At 47.6% G+C, this 19,004-nt stretch overlaps 1 protein-coding gene across 5 annotated transcripts in view; it reads left to right on the top strand.

Moving 5' to 3' along the window:
• ulk4 (unc-51 like kinase 4) overlaps positions 1-19,004 on the top strand; it is a 72,341-nt gene that overhangs the window by 44,435 nt on the left and 8,902 nt on the right. For 4 of the 5 annotated variants that reach the window (XR_014766576.1, XR_014766577.1, XR_014766575.1 and 1 more), the window contains exons 32-35: positions 933-1,038; positions 5,591-5,757; positions 7,696-7,794; positions 13,471-13,656. Coding sequence is in view for 2 of the 5 variants with exons in the window: in XM_084704937.1 (XP_084561063.1) it covers positions 933-1,038; positions 5,591-5,757; positions 7,696-7,794; positions 13,471-13,656 (558 nt within the window). In the remaining 3 variants the exon portion in view is untranslated. Of the gene's footprint in view, positions 1-932; positions 1,039-3,402; positions 4,179-5,590; positions 5,758-7,695; positions 7,795-13,470; positions 13,657-19,004 lie in introns of those variants that run through there. The other variant, XM_084704953.1, reaches the window with a different exon arrangement.

Raw genomic sequence — 19,004 nt, 5'->3', positions numbered from 1 at the left:
CAGCCTTCAGACAGGAAGTCAAGGATCATCAGCTCCCCCCATGTCCCAAAGTAACCTTCCCCTCTTTCTCCTCCTCTTCCCACTCCCTTCCTTCCCTCCCAATCCCTCCCTCCCTCCCCCCTTCCCTCCCTCCCCTCCCTAGCCAGACCACACTCCCCTTCCTAACATGAGACCTTGCATCGTAGCTTAGCGTAAAGAAAAACTCAATTTCCCACCAAGGAGCGCTGCACACATGCAGATGACTGTTTTCTTTTAGCACAAAGTGCTTCATCACAGCTGGTTCCTCCTGCCAGCAGTCGTGGCAGTAATGTATGTGACGCTCAGGGGAAGGCAGAAGCTAAACTCCTGTACGGGAGGGGGGGGGGAAGGGGGGGGGGGGGCAACAGCTATCTTCCCTCAGCCTGCATCTTTATGCTTGTGGAAGCACCGGTGTTGTGTTGATGGGAAGGGATAAAGCAGGGTAGGACTGGGTATGTTGAGCCTATAGAGAATCGCAGGCGTGTTGAGTGTGTGTGTGTGTGTGGGGAGGGGGTGGATGAGGGTGTGTTTGGATGAGCAGTCGTTATGTAAACAAGCCTTCTGCAGCGGTTTTGCCACAGTAGCTCTCGACTGAATCCTGCCCGCAGGCTCTCAATATTTGAGGATTCAGAGGAAAACAGAGAGAGAGAGAGAGAGAGACTGCCCCGTGAACTTCTAACTCTGCTTCTCTACCTCCCTCTCCTCTTCATCCCTCTGTCTGTCCTCTCTCCTAGTGGAAGTGTGTATTCCTCATGCATTCGAAAGGCAGGGATGAGAAGAAAATATCGACACACGCAGGTCTCCTATAGTTGATGTGGTTGTGGGTGATAAACCTTGCCCACACATTCCTGGATGAAGACTACAGGATTGTTGACCTCATGTTGTTTTCCTTCTGTGTGTTTGTGTTTGTGCAGGAGCACCAGGAGAACCTCTTGGGTGGAACCATGCAGAACGCCATGGCTCTCCTCTCCAACCTGACGGCCCACTCAGACACAGACCTCCAGCCTCTCTACCAGCTAGGTAACGCTCTCCTCTCCCTTTCTCCTCTCTTACCCTTTTCGTCTCTTGTTTCCTTTTTTCTCCTCTGTTCTCATTTATTTTCCTCTCCACTTAAGTCTTGTCATATCCTTTCTTCTTCTGCCTCTCTTCCCGCTCCTCCTCTCCCCTCTTTTTCTCCTCTCTTCTCTCTCCTTCTCTTCCCTCTCTCCTCTCTCCTCTCCCCTCTTCTTCTCCTCTCCTCCTCTCCTCTCTCTCCTCCTCTCCCCTCTTCTTCTCCTCTCTTCTCTCTCCTCCTCTCCTCTTTCTCCTCCTCTCCTTTCCTCACTCTCCTCTCCCCTTTTCTCCTCCTCTCTTCTCTCTCCTCCTCTCTTCTCCCAGCTCTCTCATGTTTGAGTCATGACTTCACAAACAGACCTGACATTCCACATGCTCCGCAAAGAAGGGGCAGTTTGCAGACAGCTCCTCTCCAGTCTGCCCACTGTTTTCTGGGCTGTGTGTGTGTGTGTGTTTTCTGTTGGCAAATAGTCAAATAGTGAAAAATGCAACAAAAAAAACATGAAGGCACTTCCATTGTGATCCATGACCCACAGCGGCTCCTAAGATGAGGGGGCTCCACTTGTTCACACTGTGTTGGAACTGGCCTGACCTCGGGAAAGATAGGAAGGGGGGAGGAAAGCTGTAGAGGGAGGAAAAGGAATAGGATGGGGGTGGGGGACACAGCCTCAGTGGGTTCTTGGAGGTAGTAAACTCTGTTGATGTGGGTAACTGTATTCCGTCTCATGTTGCATCACGCCCCCGCATGCCCTCCATGAATTATGGGTGTTTGTGTCACAGCGCTCCCAACTCCAGCCATGTAATTGGTCCACGCTCTGCACAGCAGAACAGGATATCCTGACTCTTGAACAATCAGGGCCCCCCCCTCCCCGATTTTGCGATGTCTTCTCCGGAACTAGCTCTGGACTTGAATGACTTCCTCCCTCCTTTGCTCCCCCCCCTTCCTGCCTTCATACTGTGTGTGCGTGCGTACGTGTATGTGTGTGGAGGCAGGGGTGGGGGGGATTCATCTCTACGAGGTACTTCATGAAGTCAGCATCATTATGCGCCAAAGAGCTTGTCTTCTTACTCAGGGAAATGTTGACCCAGCACTAAATATAACCCCTGCAATTAGGTCTCTCTCTTCTCTCTCCCTCCCTCTTTATCTTCCTCCTCTCCCGACCTCTCTCTCCCTGTCCACAATGCTGGGTTAAAGCCCTCTCCATGCAAATGCAGTTGTGTGTGTGTGTGTATGTGTGTGTTTGGGGGGGGTTGCATGGGACAGGGTGGACACAGGTAGGTAGGGAGGTGTTTGGGGGGGAGGAAGGGAGGCGGGGGGGGGGGGGTGAGTGAGGTGGGAGGCCACGGAAGACAGCAGGGGGGAGAGGGGGGTAAGTGGGTATAATTGGCTCTTTTAGGTGTGACTGCGAGAGAGCAGAGATGAGGATGCTGCGTGGCAGGGAGAAGGAGGAGGAAGGAGAGGAGAGGAGAGGAAAAAGGATGAGATGAGGTTTATAATTGGCCAGATTTCCCTCAGCCCAAGATAAGAGCCCCTTGGGAGTGGAGCAAAAGGAGGAGAGGAGAAAGAGGAGGCGAGGCAGAGGCTGAGACGCTGCTAAGAGGAGGAGGCTGAGGACAGCCGTCTCTGGGATGCTAATAGCCTTTTGTGTTTCTCTATCTCTTCCTCACTCTCTCTCTCTCTTTCTAGCACGTTCTTTCTCTTCCCTCTGTCTTGCTCTTATTTCTTTTGCGCTCCATTTTTCTCTCGCTCCCCTCTTTTTTTCCTTTCTCTCTCGCCTCTCTCTCTCCCCCTCTCTCTCTCTCGATCTCTCTCTCTCATATTACACTCGCCAGTATTCACTAGCCAGGGCCTGACTTATACACAGACACGAAGAGCCCTGGATGATGCATGAGCTGACACGATCATAGTTTTAATCAGGTTTTCCTAAACTAGGTCGCCATTGTTTTGCACAAACATACTTGTCTCCGCTGGCTCTATAACTGCCAGCACATCCCGGGCTGGCATGATGCAGGATATTGAACGGGCCTGGCAGGATCATCGTGGTTCTCATCACGTTTCTGTAGCCGAGACACCAAGCAGCCGTTGTCTGACTGAAGATATCCAGCTGTAATTCGATTGTCTCCGCTCGCTCCTTCTCGCAGGGCTTAAGTTTTTCCTCAGTGGAAATCTGGCCCGTTTCCACCACTCTCCTGGTGCCAGAGTTTCTGGGGCCAGCTGTGTGGTCCATTCACCAGAGTTGTGTGTGTGTGTGTGTGTGTGTGGTTGCTTGTGTCTGCGTGTGCGTGTTTATCCCTGACTGTCTCTCTGTGTGCATGTGTGTTCATGTTCAGTTATCTCTAGTAAGGCAGAGACAGAGGCACACGACTGAAAGGCTACTGTGTGACAGATCAACGGCCAAACGACAGCGTCTCTGGTCAGCTACTCAAAGCTCCTCCAACTCTACGCAGTTGCTCTGAGGACATGTATTCCTACTGAGTTGGTCTGTACTATTTCTCCTATGACATTACTATCTTCGAGGGATTGCTGAGAACTGTGTGGCTTACTAAGTGAGGACAGCAATCAGCCATACGTTAGAATGCCGTGTTCGAATGAACCTGAGGGAGATGGTGTGTGTATGGTTTGACAGGGACTATTCTGTGTGTGTGTGTGTGTGTGTGTGTGTGTCTCTGTAATTGATTGTTGTGTTACTCCTCACAGCCTCCCAGACAGTAGGTGTTCCACTGCAGGGTTTATTGATTCGACATTAGCAGTGTCCAAGTTAGTGTTCCTTTCATCAGCCTCTGCACATTCACACACACACACACACACATACACGCACTGAAGACCACCGATCGATGCTGTTTTTACAGGTGCGCGTAATATATATATGTACACATAACGGTGTTTGTGTATGTGTGTGTCTGCGTGTGACTTTTGTCAAATTACCATGAAATGAGCCCTTAACCCTGCATCACGCACCACGGTTCAACCACCCAACAGTGTTATCCACACAGGATGGATCCTTCCGGCTGAGGAAGCAGCCTGTGCCTTCTACAGAAAGTGTCCCCCGACTAGACCTGTCTGTCTAATGAGAGAGAGAGAGAGAGAGAGAGAGAGAGAGAGAGACAGAGACAGAGACAGAGACAGAGAGACAGAGAGACAGAGAGAGAGAGAGAGAGAGAGAGAGAGAGAGAATGGGTAGACCAAGAGGAATGGAGGAATGGAGAGAGAGGAATGGAGAGAGAGGAATGGAGAGAGAGAGAGAGGGGTTCTCAGACAGCAGACCACAGTTCAACTCGCCGCCCTGATCCGAGGTGACAGGTGAGAGAGACGAGAGGCCGGCGAGCTCTGAAGGCTCAAACGGCCTCCGCCGCGTGAGAGTGTCTGATTATTCAGAACCATCTCAATATTTCAACAAGCGCAAGAAAAGGAAGGAGACGGGTGGAGGCAAAGGTTTCCCGTCTTCTGAAAGAGATCCTATCTCCGCACCTCTCAGTAATTGGAACGGAGGAACGACCCGATCTGTATCTCAATGATATTAAAGGAGAACAATGTCTGGAGGAGCCATGTATGAAAAGACTCAGTCTTGCATTTTTTAAATGTTTTTTATGGGGACATCATAATTTTTTCTTCTTCTGTATTCTGCCCTCTGCATAGTCTACATTTCTATGGCCTGACTTGCAGATAGGACCCCCACTCCACCCCCCCCCACCCCCCCTCAAGAAAAAAGAAAGCTATGGCTATATGAAGGTGAAAAGCACTTCCACTGAAGGTCTAACGTCAGTTCATGAACGTGGAAAATGTAAGGAAGTGCAATATCATGTTAGGCTGGAGAAGCAGTATTGATGCTTTGTAAAACACAAGTTTGTACTTAACTAGGCATGTCATTTGCTGTAGAGCCCTGTGTATTAATGATAGCAAAGGACGTAGAACAGAGCCTGAATGGAACTTTTATGTATCTGCCAAAATTAACCTTTATTTTTTCCAGGACCTTGTTGTAACATATTTCAACCAGCACTTCGTTTACTTATATATTATCCAGTGTGCACTTTGTCTTATCTGTCATGGTTAATGTTATGGCCTTGTTTGGTGAACAGTCGTTTTGTAATTCTTGTACTGTAAGGTTTTTCAGCTATTGGTGTGTTTGTGGTGAGCATGTAGACCTTCAACCCTGCTGCTGGAGAGCTACCTTCCTGTAGGTTTATGCTCCAACACTAATGCAGTCCACCTAATTCTAATAATTAGCTGGTTGGTGTGTTAAATCTGTTTAGTTACAACCATGTTTGGAGCAAAAACCTACAGGCAGGTAGTTCACAAGGAACAGGGTGTCTATGTCTGTGCTCGGTTGGCAAGGTCTGGTGGAAGTGGTGGTGAGCCTGATGAGAATGGTGCTCAATCTATGCTCTGTTGGCCAGGTCTGGTGGAGGTGGTGGTGAGCCTGATGAGGATGGTGCTCAATCTATGCTCTGTTGGCCAGGTCTGGTGGAGGTGGTGGTGAGCCTGATGAGGATGGTGCTCAATCTATGCTCTGTTGGCCAGGTCTGGTGGAGGTGGTGGTGAGAGTGCTCTCTGACGCTGCTCTGCAGTACCTAGAGAGGGACGAACGCCCGGGGAGGAAGAACGTGCAGGCAATCATGCTGTCTCTGCTGGAACTTCTCCACAACCTCCTGAGGAACATCTCCGCAGTGGTGCGTCTGGCCCTTCAGGTAAGACCTTCTAGAATTTACAGTACCACACTTTACGCTACTGATATAGCTTGTCAGCTATTTGCTGAATGTGCTTTTTGTGGGCAAACCAGATTATGGCTGTGGACCAGCTCTGGTAGGATATAGCCTGGGACGCTTGACTCAGGTGTGGGACCAAGACCTTTACCAGTCAACAATGAACTGTACCTATCTCATTGTCCGTCCACTAGCCTGCCAAATGTCGTTAGCAGACCTATGGCTTACCTCATCTGATTGGTAGATCTGAAGGACGGAAGGTCCGTCCAAGCATCTTGTTGGCGTATAGCGTAGCGTATCTCTGGTTCACTTCACTGCACAGTAGGTCCCAGTCAAGATCCTCGTCTTCTTAGACCTGAGCCATGTCTGGGAGGCAGCCCAAGCTAGCACCCCTCCACCTACCGCAGGAGACGGCAGCTCGCGTAAAGCACCATCTATTTGTCCCCCCTTAACTTATTTGCGGCTGGGTTGACAGCGGCTGGGAGAGTGCGTGTGTCCTTGAAGTCAATCTTCTGAGTGAGTTTGGAGACCAGGAGCAGGTCCCCAGCCCCAGGGGCCCGCCGCTTCGTCCTCCCCCCGGCCCTCATTATCTGCCGAGGCCTCTTTTGTCCTCAACACACCACCGAGCTTCCAGGAACCCCCCCCCCACCACCACCACCACCATACATATTTATGACTGGACATGGGGAGAGAGAGAGGGGAGAAGGCAAATGCACAACGGAAATCAATTCGCTGAAAGAAGAAAAAAAAATGCAAAGCTCATTAAAAGACTTTGGCTCTAAACTCAAATTCATTTGGGTAATAAACCGATAAGGGAGGAGAGTACGTGCGCCCCACTTACTCAAGTCTCTCCCTCTCTCTCGTCTCCATCTCTGTCTTTTTCTCATTCGAATACTCTCTCACTTCTACACTTTCTCTCACTCTTTTTCTTTCTGCAATCCCCTCTCGCTCTCTCTTTCACTCCCTCTCTCTCACTCATTTTCTTTTTCACACTAGCTGTTCCTCTCCTTTTCTGTCTCCCTCCCTCCCTCACAGCATCCTCAGTGCATTTATCTCTCTCTCTTTCTCTGTCACCCAGCATTAATATTTCAAATAGATGAGGCGGTTAATGGCAAAAGTCTTCCGCGTCTTAAATTAAAACAGTGTTGAGAAGAGGCAGACAGTCAGAGTCACCTCACAGCAGCCAGACAAGCTGGATAAAGTTTTTTGTGCAGACAAAAAAAGACTGAGTTAAAATAAGCCAGCAGGCTCAACGTACGCATGTGCGTGAGTGAGTGTGGGAGAGGGACAGGGAGGGAACTCGACAACCCACCAGACAGAATGTCACTTTCAGTTTAGAACAATTCCACCGCCGTCTCGGAAAAACGAAAGTTTGGCGTATTTAGCGGTGTGTTTTCTTCTAACATCTACTTTAATCAGCCGTGCTGACAGAATGACAGATTTGGTCTGGAAAGCATATCTCACTCGCCAAAGGTGCGGTGTTCATTAAGGCTATTATGCCCTGATGTTAGTCTGAAGGCAGAATCTCCACAGCCTTCAAGGCCTGAGGAGAGAACACACAAACACACACCCACACTCTCCTGGTCACACACACACCCAGTCTCTGTTGAATCCTGTAGTCTCTACGCCCCACTACAACTGTCAGGCTCTGGTACAGCACTCGGGTCACACAATGACAGCCCATCTCGGAGATCAGCCATTATTAAACACATGTGATGAAACCCCTGCCTGTCTGTCTGCCTGTCTGTCTGTCTTCATCCTCTGTACTGTAAAATCCACGCGCCCCTCTCTCTCCCCTGTCTCCGCTGTAATCCGGAGTGGCAGAGCCAAGAACATCACTCTACACACAGTATTATTGTCAATCAAGTGAGTAAATGATCTCAAGCCTTACTCTGCCTGCGTGTGTGTGTGTTCTCTCCTCAGGCCCAGCAGTCTGAAACAGGAGAAGAGACACGGGCTGCAGAAGAGCTCCTGTTCATCAACAAGCCTCTGACAGACCTGACCAGTCTACTCATAAACATGGTGAGATGGGTGTGTGTGTGTGTGTGTGTGTGTGCGCGCGCGTCCGTGCGCCTGTGGTTACTGTGAGAGTATGAGCATATATAATTAAATGTAGTTCTGTTTGGGTTTGGCTTCAAGCCAGAGGTCCAATATTATTTCATTATAATCTGCAGTTTTCACGTTTGGCTGTCTGTATTTTTGAGTTGAAATGTCCAGGAGCCCCCAAACTATTACCTTCCAGTGAGTGGGGGAAAGGGAGAAATAGAGAGCATTTGGGAGAGGAGAGAGATACAGAATAAAATAATCATGTTTCAATCCGCGCTAGCGTCGGATCTCGCCACCCCAACCTCGCCTCAGGTACCTCGGAATGCATCCCACGGAGAACCTTCTAGAGGAGGGGAAAAACCCCAGCCTAGACCCTCAGCAGGATAGGATTAATTCCAACCACCTGAAATATTCAGCAGCCCCTCGTCACTGCCAAGGTCTGTGCTGGACCTCCACCTAACCGCTCTTCTGATGCAACGTGATTAAGACGATCGGTTTTAGATTCCTCGTCGATAACGCTCACCCGTCGGACTCGATAAGTCCTGCAGGCGTCGATGAGGCCTGAGAGACTGTGAATGGAGATACGGATAGCCATGACTGAAGGTAGATGGGCTCCCAGCATGCTGGGTTGGAGTTAGGCTGTTGCTGTTATGAGCCCTGTCTCCACCGTGAAACAGGCTTAAGCAAGATGAGAGCCTGTGTGTTTGGAGCCCGAGTGCTCGTTTATCTCTAAGTGATTTCTCGTCGTGTGTTAAACATTGCCTTTCAGTTGAAACTCTTTTTGAACCCTCCCAGGCACCTGTGATTGAAGACCTGTAATAGGGTGTCGTGCGATTCGCTCAGAAAGCTCACTGTAATAATAAGGTGTGCACGTGCACACACACACTGTTGTTAATGTCCTTATAGAATGTCCCACTTTCTGTTGAGGGACACGTATTGCCATTTAGCTTTTTGTTGATTGGTGTTCTATACTCTAGGCTCTAGGTCAGGGGTGGGCAATTCATTTTTTCAAGGGGCCACATGAGAAACCTGAAATGTGTTGGAGGCCTGCACCAACGATAACTTAAACTTAATTTGGCTCACTATTCATTTTCTCCCATTGTAAAAAGCAGTAAATTATATATTTTGATTAGCTGCTACTGGTTATCAGAAGACTAAGCATATTCTGTAAATATTTATAGAATTATATGAAATTGTGGTGTAAGTCAAATAGGAAAATACTCCAATAGAAGTAATAAACAGTAAAAACAATCATTCATTTTATTTTTAACTAGTTAATCTTCACAAACACTGAAAAGGTGTTTTGCAGTATGTTACAGATATGCAATTGATCAACTTTATACAAAAAGTAATACATGTTTTTTTTTTTCATTTCACTTATTTAGTGAGAGAAATCCAGTCTGGCTTCGGCTTGAAGTGCATTGAAGTCTGGTTGAATGAGGTAGATATGCGAAGGACAGCTGGGAGGTAACTAGCAAACCATCAGCGGCCCGCGCCCACTGAATCAGTCTAGTTCATGTATTTGTCCCCGTGTTAAGTCGCGTAGTGCTGATTCAAATTGTAATCCTTGAACACAGCAACCTGTTCTCTACAAACTAAGCACACAGCTTTGCCTTTGACTACAGTAAACAGATACTTAGAAGTTCATGCCTCGTTAGAAACTCTACATTGAAAACACTACATTCTGTATAAACCTTCAATGTTTTTTACTGTGCACAGACATTTTCGAGGGCTAACCAACAGCTAATTCATTGTCTCCTGTCAATGAGGCTGTGTAATCAAACATACGTAAATCGCCTGATCACTGTAGTCTTTCAGGACTACAGATTTACTACCGCTCCACACATTTATTTATTTTTAATTTTTAATTTATCCGGCCTGCGGGCCGTACAATTCCCAGGTCTGCTCTAGTGTGTGTGGGTGCATGCACGCATGAGTGTGTTTGAGTTCTGGTCTGTGTCTTCGTGTGTGCAAGTGTGGGTACAAGGTAGAGTGTGACCGATAAATAATTTTTAAGGTTGATATCGATACAAATATTTGGTGATTTAAAAATCAGATATTCCGATATATTGGCCGATATATATATATATATATATATTTTGAACTATGCCATGCCAACACTCATAACATGGTTGAAGGGTTGTTCGTCCGTTTTTTTATTGTATTTTTTATAATCATTTATCGGCCATTATAAATGACAATACTGATAGCTTGGAAAATGCCTAATATCGGCCGATTAAAATAGGCCCGCAGATAAATCGGTCAGGCTCTAGTACAGGGCTTGAAATTGCGACCATCTTGGTCGCATATGCTCCCTAAATTGTGTCTGTGCGACCTCAAAATATATTTGGGAGCATTTGTGCGAGTGCAAATAATCCTTATGGTACGACCTGTTTTAATGTCCTGTCAAATCTCTTGCTAATCGCGAATGTAGCTGGTAGCTAGTTATCCCATACTACTCAGCGTGAGAAAAACAAGGTGTTGCAAAATGGTTGAAATGAAATCTGTACGTTCTAAACTTTAATGCAGAGTTTAGATTGTCACGTGACAGGGAGCTAACTATCATGCAAAATACATCTATAACATAAAGTTTTTAGTTGTGGTACTCCTTAATATTTGGTGAACAGACAGACAGAGCAGGCAAGAAGACAGACAGATCAGGCAGGAAGACAGACAGACCAGGCAAGAAGACAGACAGATCAGGCAGGAAGACAGACAGACCAGGCAGGAAGACAGACAGACAGACAGACAGACAGAGACAGGCAAGAAGACAGACAGACACACAGACCAGGCAGGCAGGAAAACAGACAGCCTGGTGAACAGCAGCAATCTGGCCTCTGGTTTCTGAAACTCTTGAGCTGTCTCTGTTAGCAGAGCACCACAGTGATCCTGCCCAGCTGACCTGGCCAAGCCAACACAGCCCAGGGCCCCATAGCACTGTGTCTGTGCATCTCACCAGCACGCTCTGATCCTCGTGTCCAAATGGCTCAATGTCCAAACTGGACTCCCCCAGCCCAGAGTCCTTAACCAAGCCCTAGCAGCACGGCCAAGTTCTGAATCCCTATGAACCACAAGACTGGGTACTCGTTACATTTCCCCCTGGTGCCTCTTCCTCTTCCTGCTATCCTCTGTGTCCTGTCTCTGCCCCACCACACACACACTGACTACCAGCCTGGTCCAAAAAAAAAACATCAAGGAGAGCCATGCCAGGGAGACAAATAGCCGCCCTGAAGGTCAGAGCTTTCTTGTAGAGTGTAGAAACACATCTGAACCTCAGCCCCAGCCTCAGACCGAGCCTAAACCTCAGCCCCAGTCTATGCCCCAGCCTAAACCTCAGCCCCAGTCTTAGCCGTTCTTCAAGCCCCAGAGTCAGTAGCCTCAGTCTTACTTTCAGCCCCAGCCTCAGCTCATCTCTGAAACAGCCTTCTGTTTCCCCCTGTCCTTGTTTACCTTTCTACTACATCTATTAAGAGCCAGATAGAATGCAGTGGAATTACATAACCCTCAGTTTCGAACAGCTATGACAGCCAACACACACATTTATGCAAATACGATTATCATCTTTTTCTATTGCTCTCAAACTAACTGACAGTGTGCATTTTCACTGGAGCTGTATGGTATATTAACTAACATTTACACAACCTAATGATAAAGACTGGTGCTTGCAGTATTTGTGCTACATTATGTAGCCCCGCACCAACACAGCGAAGCACCACCACTCCTGCCTGTTTTGGCAGAGCTCGCTCCTCTCTGGGAACCTTAACCGACGATGACAACTCAATAGGCAGGGAAAGGCTCCGCGCTGTGTATTTGCTCCAAACGTCCACTGTTCAGCCTGGCACAGGAATGTTTTGTGCGTGTGTATGTCAGTTGGGGGCGCGGGGGGGGGGGGGGGGGGGGGGGGGGTCATGAGGGCAGCACTGCCACACGTCGTCTTTTCGCTCGCTCGCTCGCTCTCTCTTCTCTCTCTCTATCCCCCTCTCTCTAATCCTCCCATCCTCCCCCTGTCAGATTCATGGCATCTCATCTCTTTCTCCCCTCAAGCACCCAGCACCACTGTTGAGTAAACATGGGGGTCTTAGAAATCCGGCTAAGCAGGTGTTAACTCGTGCCTGTTTTGACCAGCTATTGGCACGTGAACAATACCCCCGGCCAAAGCAGCACCACCACCACTCTATAGGCCCATTCAGCAGTGGGCGGGGCCGGGTAGAATGTGCGGGTAGGGGGGCGGGGTCTCTTGGGAGATGGTTGAGGTCCGAGTCACTGGGGAGGGGGTGGGGGTTTGGAGTGGTGGGCGGGGATGACAAAGAGGGAGGCTGGATTAGGCGTCTCCGCGCCACACCCCCTTTGCCCCCCCTGGGATTAAGATAAGCAGAGGAGGGATGGAAGAGGGGAGGGGAGCATAGGATCAGGGTTAGAGGTGGGGGAGGGGGTGCAAACTGAGCCAGGCTGTACCTATTCCAATGCTTTTAGTCAAATCGATAGGAGTAAGGGAAAGAAACGGAGAGATTCGAGGAAGAGTAGGTCTGGGCTAGGTAAAGAGAAGGAGGGAGAGGGGGGGATGGAGTGTGTATCATTATTGTAGTGCTCTGATGGATCTCTATTGAAGGGGTTTGCCTCTAACCAAGAGTGTCTCTCCACCTGATTATCTTCAAAGACCCCAGCCTCGACACAGGATCCACTTAGCCCAACCCCGATACACACACACACACTCTCTCGCTCATCAAAACCTATTTACACACATACACACACATGCTTGCACACACACATACAATTATCACACTAGATTGTCAATGTGACATACACACAAAGAGTCCAGCATCCATCTCTCACTCAGACACACATATACATTTAAACACACACATGCACAACCACCAAATCCTCACTCTCTGCTCTTTCCTACCAGAACAGTTCATACAAATCAAACCACACCTATTTGGATTTGCCATTCCTTTATTTGTTCAATCATTGGGACAGTTGCAGGGTACTGTATATGATCCTCACTCAGACCAAAAGCTTGACTGACCTGGAACCCAGAAGGATTTACAACTACAACCAGCTCATTCCACTGTACAGCCTTAAACAGCTTGGAAATCTATACAAAATCAAATACGAAATAACATTTCGGATATTTTTGTCATATGGAAATACGATTAAGTTACATTTTGAAAACGCCTAAGGGCAAGGGATCTGTTTTAGTCCGATATGGTTCCAGGAGCATGTTTGTCTTCAGGAAAGAGAGGAGATACTGGCAAGCAACCAGACGGGCAGATAGACAGACAGGCAGACAGACAGATATATAGACAGGCAGAAAGACATGCAGACAGTCAGTCAGGTAGATTTACTGACGACAGCCGAGGTGATGAATACGCTCGCCACCGATGAAGCCGTCAATCAGACTTCCGTATCCCTGCCCTCTGTCCCTCTCTCTCCGTCTCTCTCTGTCTCTCTCTGTCTCTGCGTCGCTCTGAAGAGGAGGGCAGAGATGAACAGGGGACGTCAGTGGAGTGATGGAGGGGTCCCATTTTCAGGAGAAAATAATCTCTAGAGAGTCGGAGGGGAGCGTGTGTGTGTCGTTTTCCACATGTTGGTTTACGTGTGCCTTACTGCCGTGTTACTGACGTGTGTGTGTGCGTCTCCCCCTCCCCCCAGCTGCCTGGTGAGGAGCAGGAGGTGTACGAGGAGGCCAGTCATTGTGCGTCCCTGCTGGTGCAGCTGTACGGCGGAGACAGCCCGGCCGGCCTCACCCCCGCCACCCTGCGGAGCCTGGCCCTCAGCCTGCAGCGCCGCACCCAGCCCCGACAGCTCCGCCTTCTGCTACGGCTCCTCAAACGCCTGGTGGGTGAGCACCAGGGCCAGGACAGGAGGGGGAGGCCCCTTCTTCCCCTTGTTCTGCCTGATTTCCTTTTCCCATTCTCTTTCTCTTCGTCTCTGCTGTTCACTCCTTCGGTATATCGTGTGTGCGTATGTGTGCGTGAGTGAGTGAAAGATTGTGTGTGTTGTTAATTGAGGGCTCTCTGCAAGGCTGGAGAGCTGGTGTGGCCAGGGGTTATGAACTGCGTTGTAGTGTGTGTGTGTGTGTGTGTGTGTGTGTGTGTGTGTGTGTCGGGGGGGGGGGCTCTCTGAGTGATTCACTTGTGCCCTGAAGGAGAGACAGGACAGGTGACCTCCTGTCTGACCTCTTGTCTGCCTCTCCCTCTTTCTCTCTCTTCACGCCTCTCCCTCCCTCTCTCCTTCCCCTCCCTCCCTTCTGTCTGGGGAAACAGGAGAGTCAGTCTACACCAGTCCTGTATAAATGATTGATCGACACAAGGACCATTTAAAAGGCACAGTGTGGTCCATTACCATATAGGAAGCACTGTTGTGTGGTGTTTACTATACAAGGATCCAGGAAGATTGGACATCCTCTTAAAGTGGCTTAGTCATATTTCGGAAGCATGCATCACTGTTGAGAGGCAGTATAGAAGACATCTTATTTAACATATGATCAAGTCCTGTCCTTGGATTAAGCCTCAGATTAGATGTTTGAATGGTTGTAGAATCCACAAGGTCTAAATCGCATAGATATTTGTGTAGCTTCAAATTGTGTTGGGTTGCCATGATCATATCTGGCCTGGGTCTAAGTTTACAGTGCTGGTTTAGGTGAATATATCGACGTGCCTCCGAATCTGGGAGCTGATCAAATGCACTGGATGACAGAGGCAGGAGAATATGGGTTTTGATAGCAGTATGAAAGCAATTAGTTGGAAAATATGAGATTTTCAAAGGAGCCTCTGGCTCCGGAGTGCTTTTATGATATTAGACTGTTTCCATGGCAACTCCTAACCATTGTTGGAAGTGGCTGTGAGACCAGAGGAACGAAAGAGATCAGACCCATACCCGACTGGTCTCTCTGAGCTGGAGAGAAGAAAGGTGTTCGTGTGATGTGCACAAATCCATCTGTGTGCGTGTGTGTGTGGACGTGTATGTGTGGTGACTCATTGTTTATGGAATGGACGTATGGTGTGTGTGAGATATGCACATCTTAGTTTTTGGTGTGCAGGTCTGTGTTGGTGTGCGTGTGTGGCAGTGTGCGTATGTGTGTGCACCTTTGTGGAGTGGAGTACCTCTTCTGAGAGGCTAGCTGTCAGCTAGCAGGCAGTGGACAGACTGGCAGGCGAGGATGAGGAGTGAGGAAGCTCTCTGACTGTCCGAGCACGGGAGTCCCTCAGACCTTTCACCTCATTACTGTGGCAAACTACACACACACACACACACACACACACACACAAACTTATACTCTTCTTTGGTTCTCTCCCCTCATTCCCTTTCCCAACACTCAATTCTTCTCTCTCCTTCACCTAGCTTTCTGTCTGTGCCATTCTCACTTTCTTTCACTGCATCTCCCTCATCCCTCTACCTCTCCCCCACTGGCAGCACCCGGCTAATTCATGACTTTGTCTGTTTGTGTGTGTGTCCTGGTCAGGTGTGTGTGTCCTGGTCAGGTGTGTGTGACATGGTCAGCGAGCAGCAGTCACCTTCTGGCTCCATATCAACGACCTAACCACACCAGACATATTATGTTAAGCCTACTAACCAACTTTAACCAAACGTATCAACACAACCACACCAAACTATATTGACCCGACCTACCAGTATTTAGCACACCAACCAAAACAGACACTGCAGCCTATATGAACTACTACACCACCAAAGCTTATCTCAACAACCAGTATTATCCACAAATCTTAACCCAACCAGTATTAACAACACCAACTAATACTGACCTTAATCCAACCAGCATCAACCACACCAACAATTGCTAACCTTATCCCAACCAATCTTAACCAATATTAACCGTATCAACTAATATGTACCACTTAAACCAGTACTAACCACAGTACCGAAAGCTAACCACACTAGCTCGTTAGTAAGCAGTACTTGGCACATTAGACTGAGCCTCCAGACAGCGCCTCAGGCACACAGCTATCCTGAGAGACAAGCTGGTCTGCAATGTCAGGTCCCATGAAATATTCCTATTCAATGTCCGGCAAAAAAGGAGAAATTTGATTCTAGTGATTTCTCAATTGATTGGGAATATATATTTTAAAAAACAAGCTTTTTATTTCAAAAGTTTTTTCCCCCAACTCATGGATTGGCATTTCAAATGAATGGCAGCAGAATTGACCTCAACCCCTCCGACCAATCCCCTTCTCCACTCTCTCTGATGTTTGTTGGTTTCCAGAAGATTCCCCAGGGTTCTTTCTTTCTCTCTGGCTCCTCTCTCTCAATCACTCAGCAAGTCTCGCTCTCGCTTTCTGTCTCCACACAGTGGAGTTCAATTCACACAAACCAAACAGGTAAACTGGATCTTAAATGGACTGTAGGGAGGCAGCTCGAGGGTTCCCATTGGACCTGGCCATAGTTTTACCACAGCAAACAACACCAACAGTAAACAGTCAGCACCAAATACACAAACACAACCAGTTGCATCCAGTATTATTGTTTCAAGTCCCTCTAAAGGACGTTTTTCTGCAATATATTGCTCAAACACGTTACAAAGACTGTGGACTATGCAGTACTGGATTGCGGAGTTAAACTGTTAAACAGTTTTTCAAAATGGTTGTGTTCAAGATTGGTTGAGCGGGGCAGAAATCAAACTTTGAATGGAAGCACAGAGCATGGCCCCTCCCCTAATGCTACAGCAACGAGAATGCGTTAGCATCAGTGGTTCGCCAGCTCAATCCTGAGTTGCTGTCTTTTCAGCCTTTCAGCTAGTTAGCTATGCCTTTGCGCAAATGCATATTCCTTGGATGCGAGAATTTAGGGTAAGGGAGAAAAAATTACCATTCTGGTCAGTGTCTTCTGAGTTGGATTCTCGCTCTGAGCTCAAATGTATGGCTGTGTAAATCCAATCCTGCTAAAGGGAGAATCCATTTTTGTTGTAGCAGTATTGGACAGTTGAGAGAGGCACAGCTTTCCCGTGAGTGGGCGTGGTTTCAGCCCCTCTGTGGACACGCCCCCAGTGTTTGAGCTCTGCTACAATTGCTTATTTTTTCAAGATTTTGATCACTTATTATACTTGGTGATTTTTTTTCAATCATTCAAATTTAGCTGGGTGGTAGTAACACATTTTTCTGTGGTCTGTGACAAACTCAGAACACATATTTTATCATCACTTTACAGGGACTTTAATTATGTAATACCCACTCACATTAAGTAGTCTAATTGAGACCATTTGAACTACATTACGTAATTCAAGAGTTATTTTATGTGAATGTAGTATTATTTTTGATGTACAATTGACTACAAAGTAATTACACTGCCATGTTGAGAAACAACATTGTAGTTATAAAGGAGCTGTATAGGTGCAGTTCAGTGAGCTTATACAATATTTGGCCCCTCTGTGACATAACTTGTAAAATGGGCTCTACAAATAAGATTTAGTTGGATGAAGTTGATGGAGTTACTTCATGCTTCGCTGGGAATTTCACAAAATGGGTAGCAGCAATAAGAACAACTGCATGGTAGGAAGCTTTGTAATTTATGACTTAATAGTTCATTCATTATGTATAAAGCACTATTCATAAATACTGGGGGGGGGGGGGTAAACTGAGCTGTATGAACAGTTCTGTATTCATATCCAGTCACACATTTTTGTTCTTTATTAATAGTTGTTCAACATGTCAAAATGTGAGCCACTAGTATGAGATGCAGACCACCAATCAGTCTCTGGTCTCTCCCTGGTGCATCACACTGTTGTCCTCACAACAACCCCCCACCCCCTTCAAACCCAGCTCTGTGTGTGTTGAGTGGATGTTTTGGATCCAGGCTGCAAGCATCGATTGTTTCACCCAGGTGTGATTGGTTTGACAAAGTGAGTAATCACCTGTATTAACAGGCTGCAACTCGAAATAGAGAGAGAGCCTTTAGGCTTAACACGCAGAGCGCTCCAATCTCTGTCTTCACCTGCTGTCTATCCCAAAGGCAGCTCACGTACATTGGCCACGCTAGCTAGCAAGCTAACGTAGGATGAAATGCCAGTGTGCAGGCTAGAGGGTGCTTCGGCAGCCACATCGATCGGTGTAGATTGTAGCTGGACCGGTCGCCAACACCCTTAAGCATGACGGGAAGGGATCATTGTCCTTGAAGCTGGAGTGCCGTTATGAAGACCTCATTTCACACACATGATCTGAAAGGAAGATGTGCAAATAGATGATCCTTTGTGCCATCAATTGAGTCTGCCGTGTGGAGAGAAAACAAATCCAAATCAAGATTAAAAAAATGGGGCATTGTGATAATAATAAAACTTTATGAAAAAAAATATATGAAACACGAGCAATATCCAAAGCTCACACAGTATTTGAGCTGGCCAGTCTTTGACTGAGTGTGTGCGGGCGTGTGTGTGTGTGGGCATCCGTGTGTGTGTGTGTGTGTTTTCTCTCTGTAGACGATAAATCCAGTTAAGAGTATTTGCTTCAGCTCCTGGCCTTCCCTCCCTGCCTGACTCCTGGAAGCTGGCTGCCTGGTGTTAATATTGTAGAGGAGGCCCAAGGCTAATTCCTCATCAGACACGTTATTGTATCTTCGCTGCTCACCTCACTCACTGAAAGGTTATTAAGTATTAACAGGCCACGCTCTCTGGACACTAGGTGGACTGGGGTAGACAGATCTAGTACTCCCTCACTCCTCCTCCTCTCCTTGGCTCAGCTAATGAGTGCAGTGGTTCTACCTTGGTGAATAAAATATACCGCCTCACCTTCCCAAATTTTGGTTACTGTTACTGCTGTTTGCAAATAATATCAGATTATTTTGGGTGTGCTTGACTAAACCTTTAATGGCACTCAACTATTCAATGGCAGCTCTGGTTCAAATCAAGTGCACCTCTAGTACTCTCCAATATTTTACAGATACTGATCTGTTATTGGTCTAGATCTGGTGTGTACTTACTTATGAGTCTGCGTGTATGTGTGTGTGTGGGTGTGTGTGCTTGTTAATCCTGACCAAACCTCGTGGTCTTGCGAGTTGCTGCCGTTGTCTACGGTCCTCCCTTTGCTCCTCCATCCGCTAGCATCTCTTCACTCTCTCCAAGGCTCGTCAGTTAGCATGTATAAATCTGAGCTCCGGCTCTCCTTCACAGTTACCTCAAAATCCCTCCATTGTTCTCTTTAATACTCCCATGATCAGAGCGCGTAGTCTGTGTTAGT

Source organism: Hypomesus nipponensis, chromosome 2 (genome assembly GCF_054491055.1).
Source record: "Hypomesus nipponensis isolate SF chromosome 2, ASM5449105v1, whole genome shotgun sequence".
Classification (NCBI taxonomy): domain Eukaryota; kingdom Metazoa; phylum Chordata; class Actinopteri; order Osmeriformes; family Osmeridae; genus Hypomesus; species Hypomesus nipponensis.
Note: the sequence above shows the minus strand (reverse complement) of the source record. Positions and strands in the feature narration are given on the sequence as shown.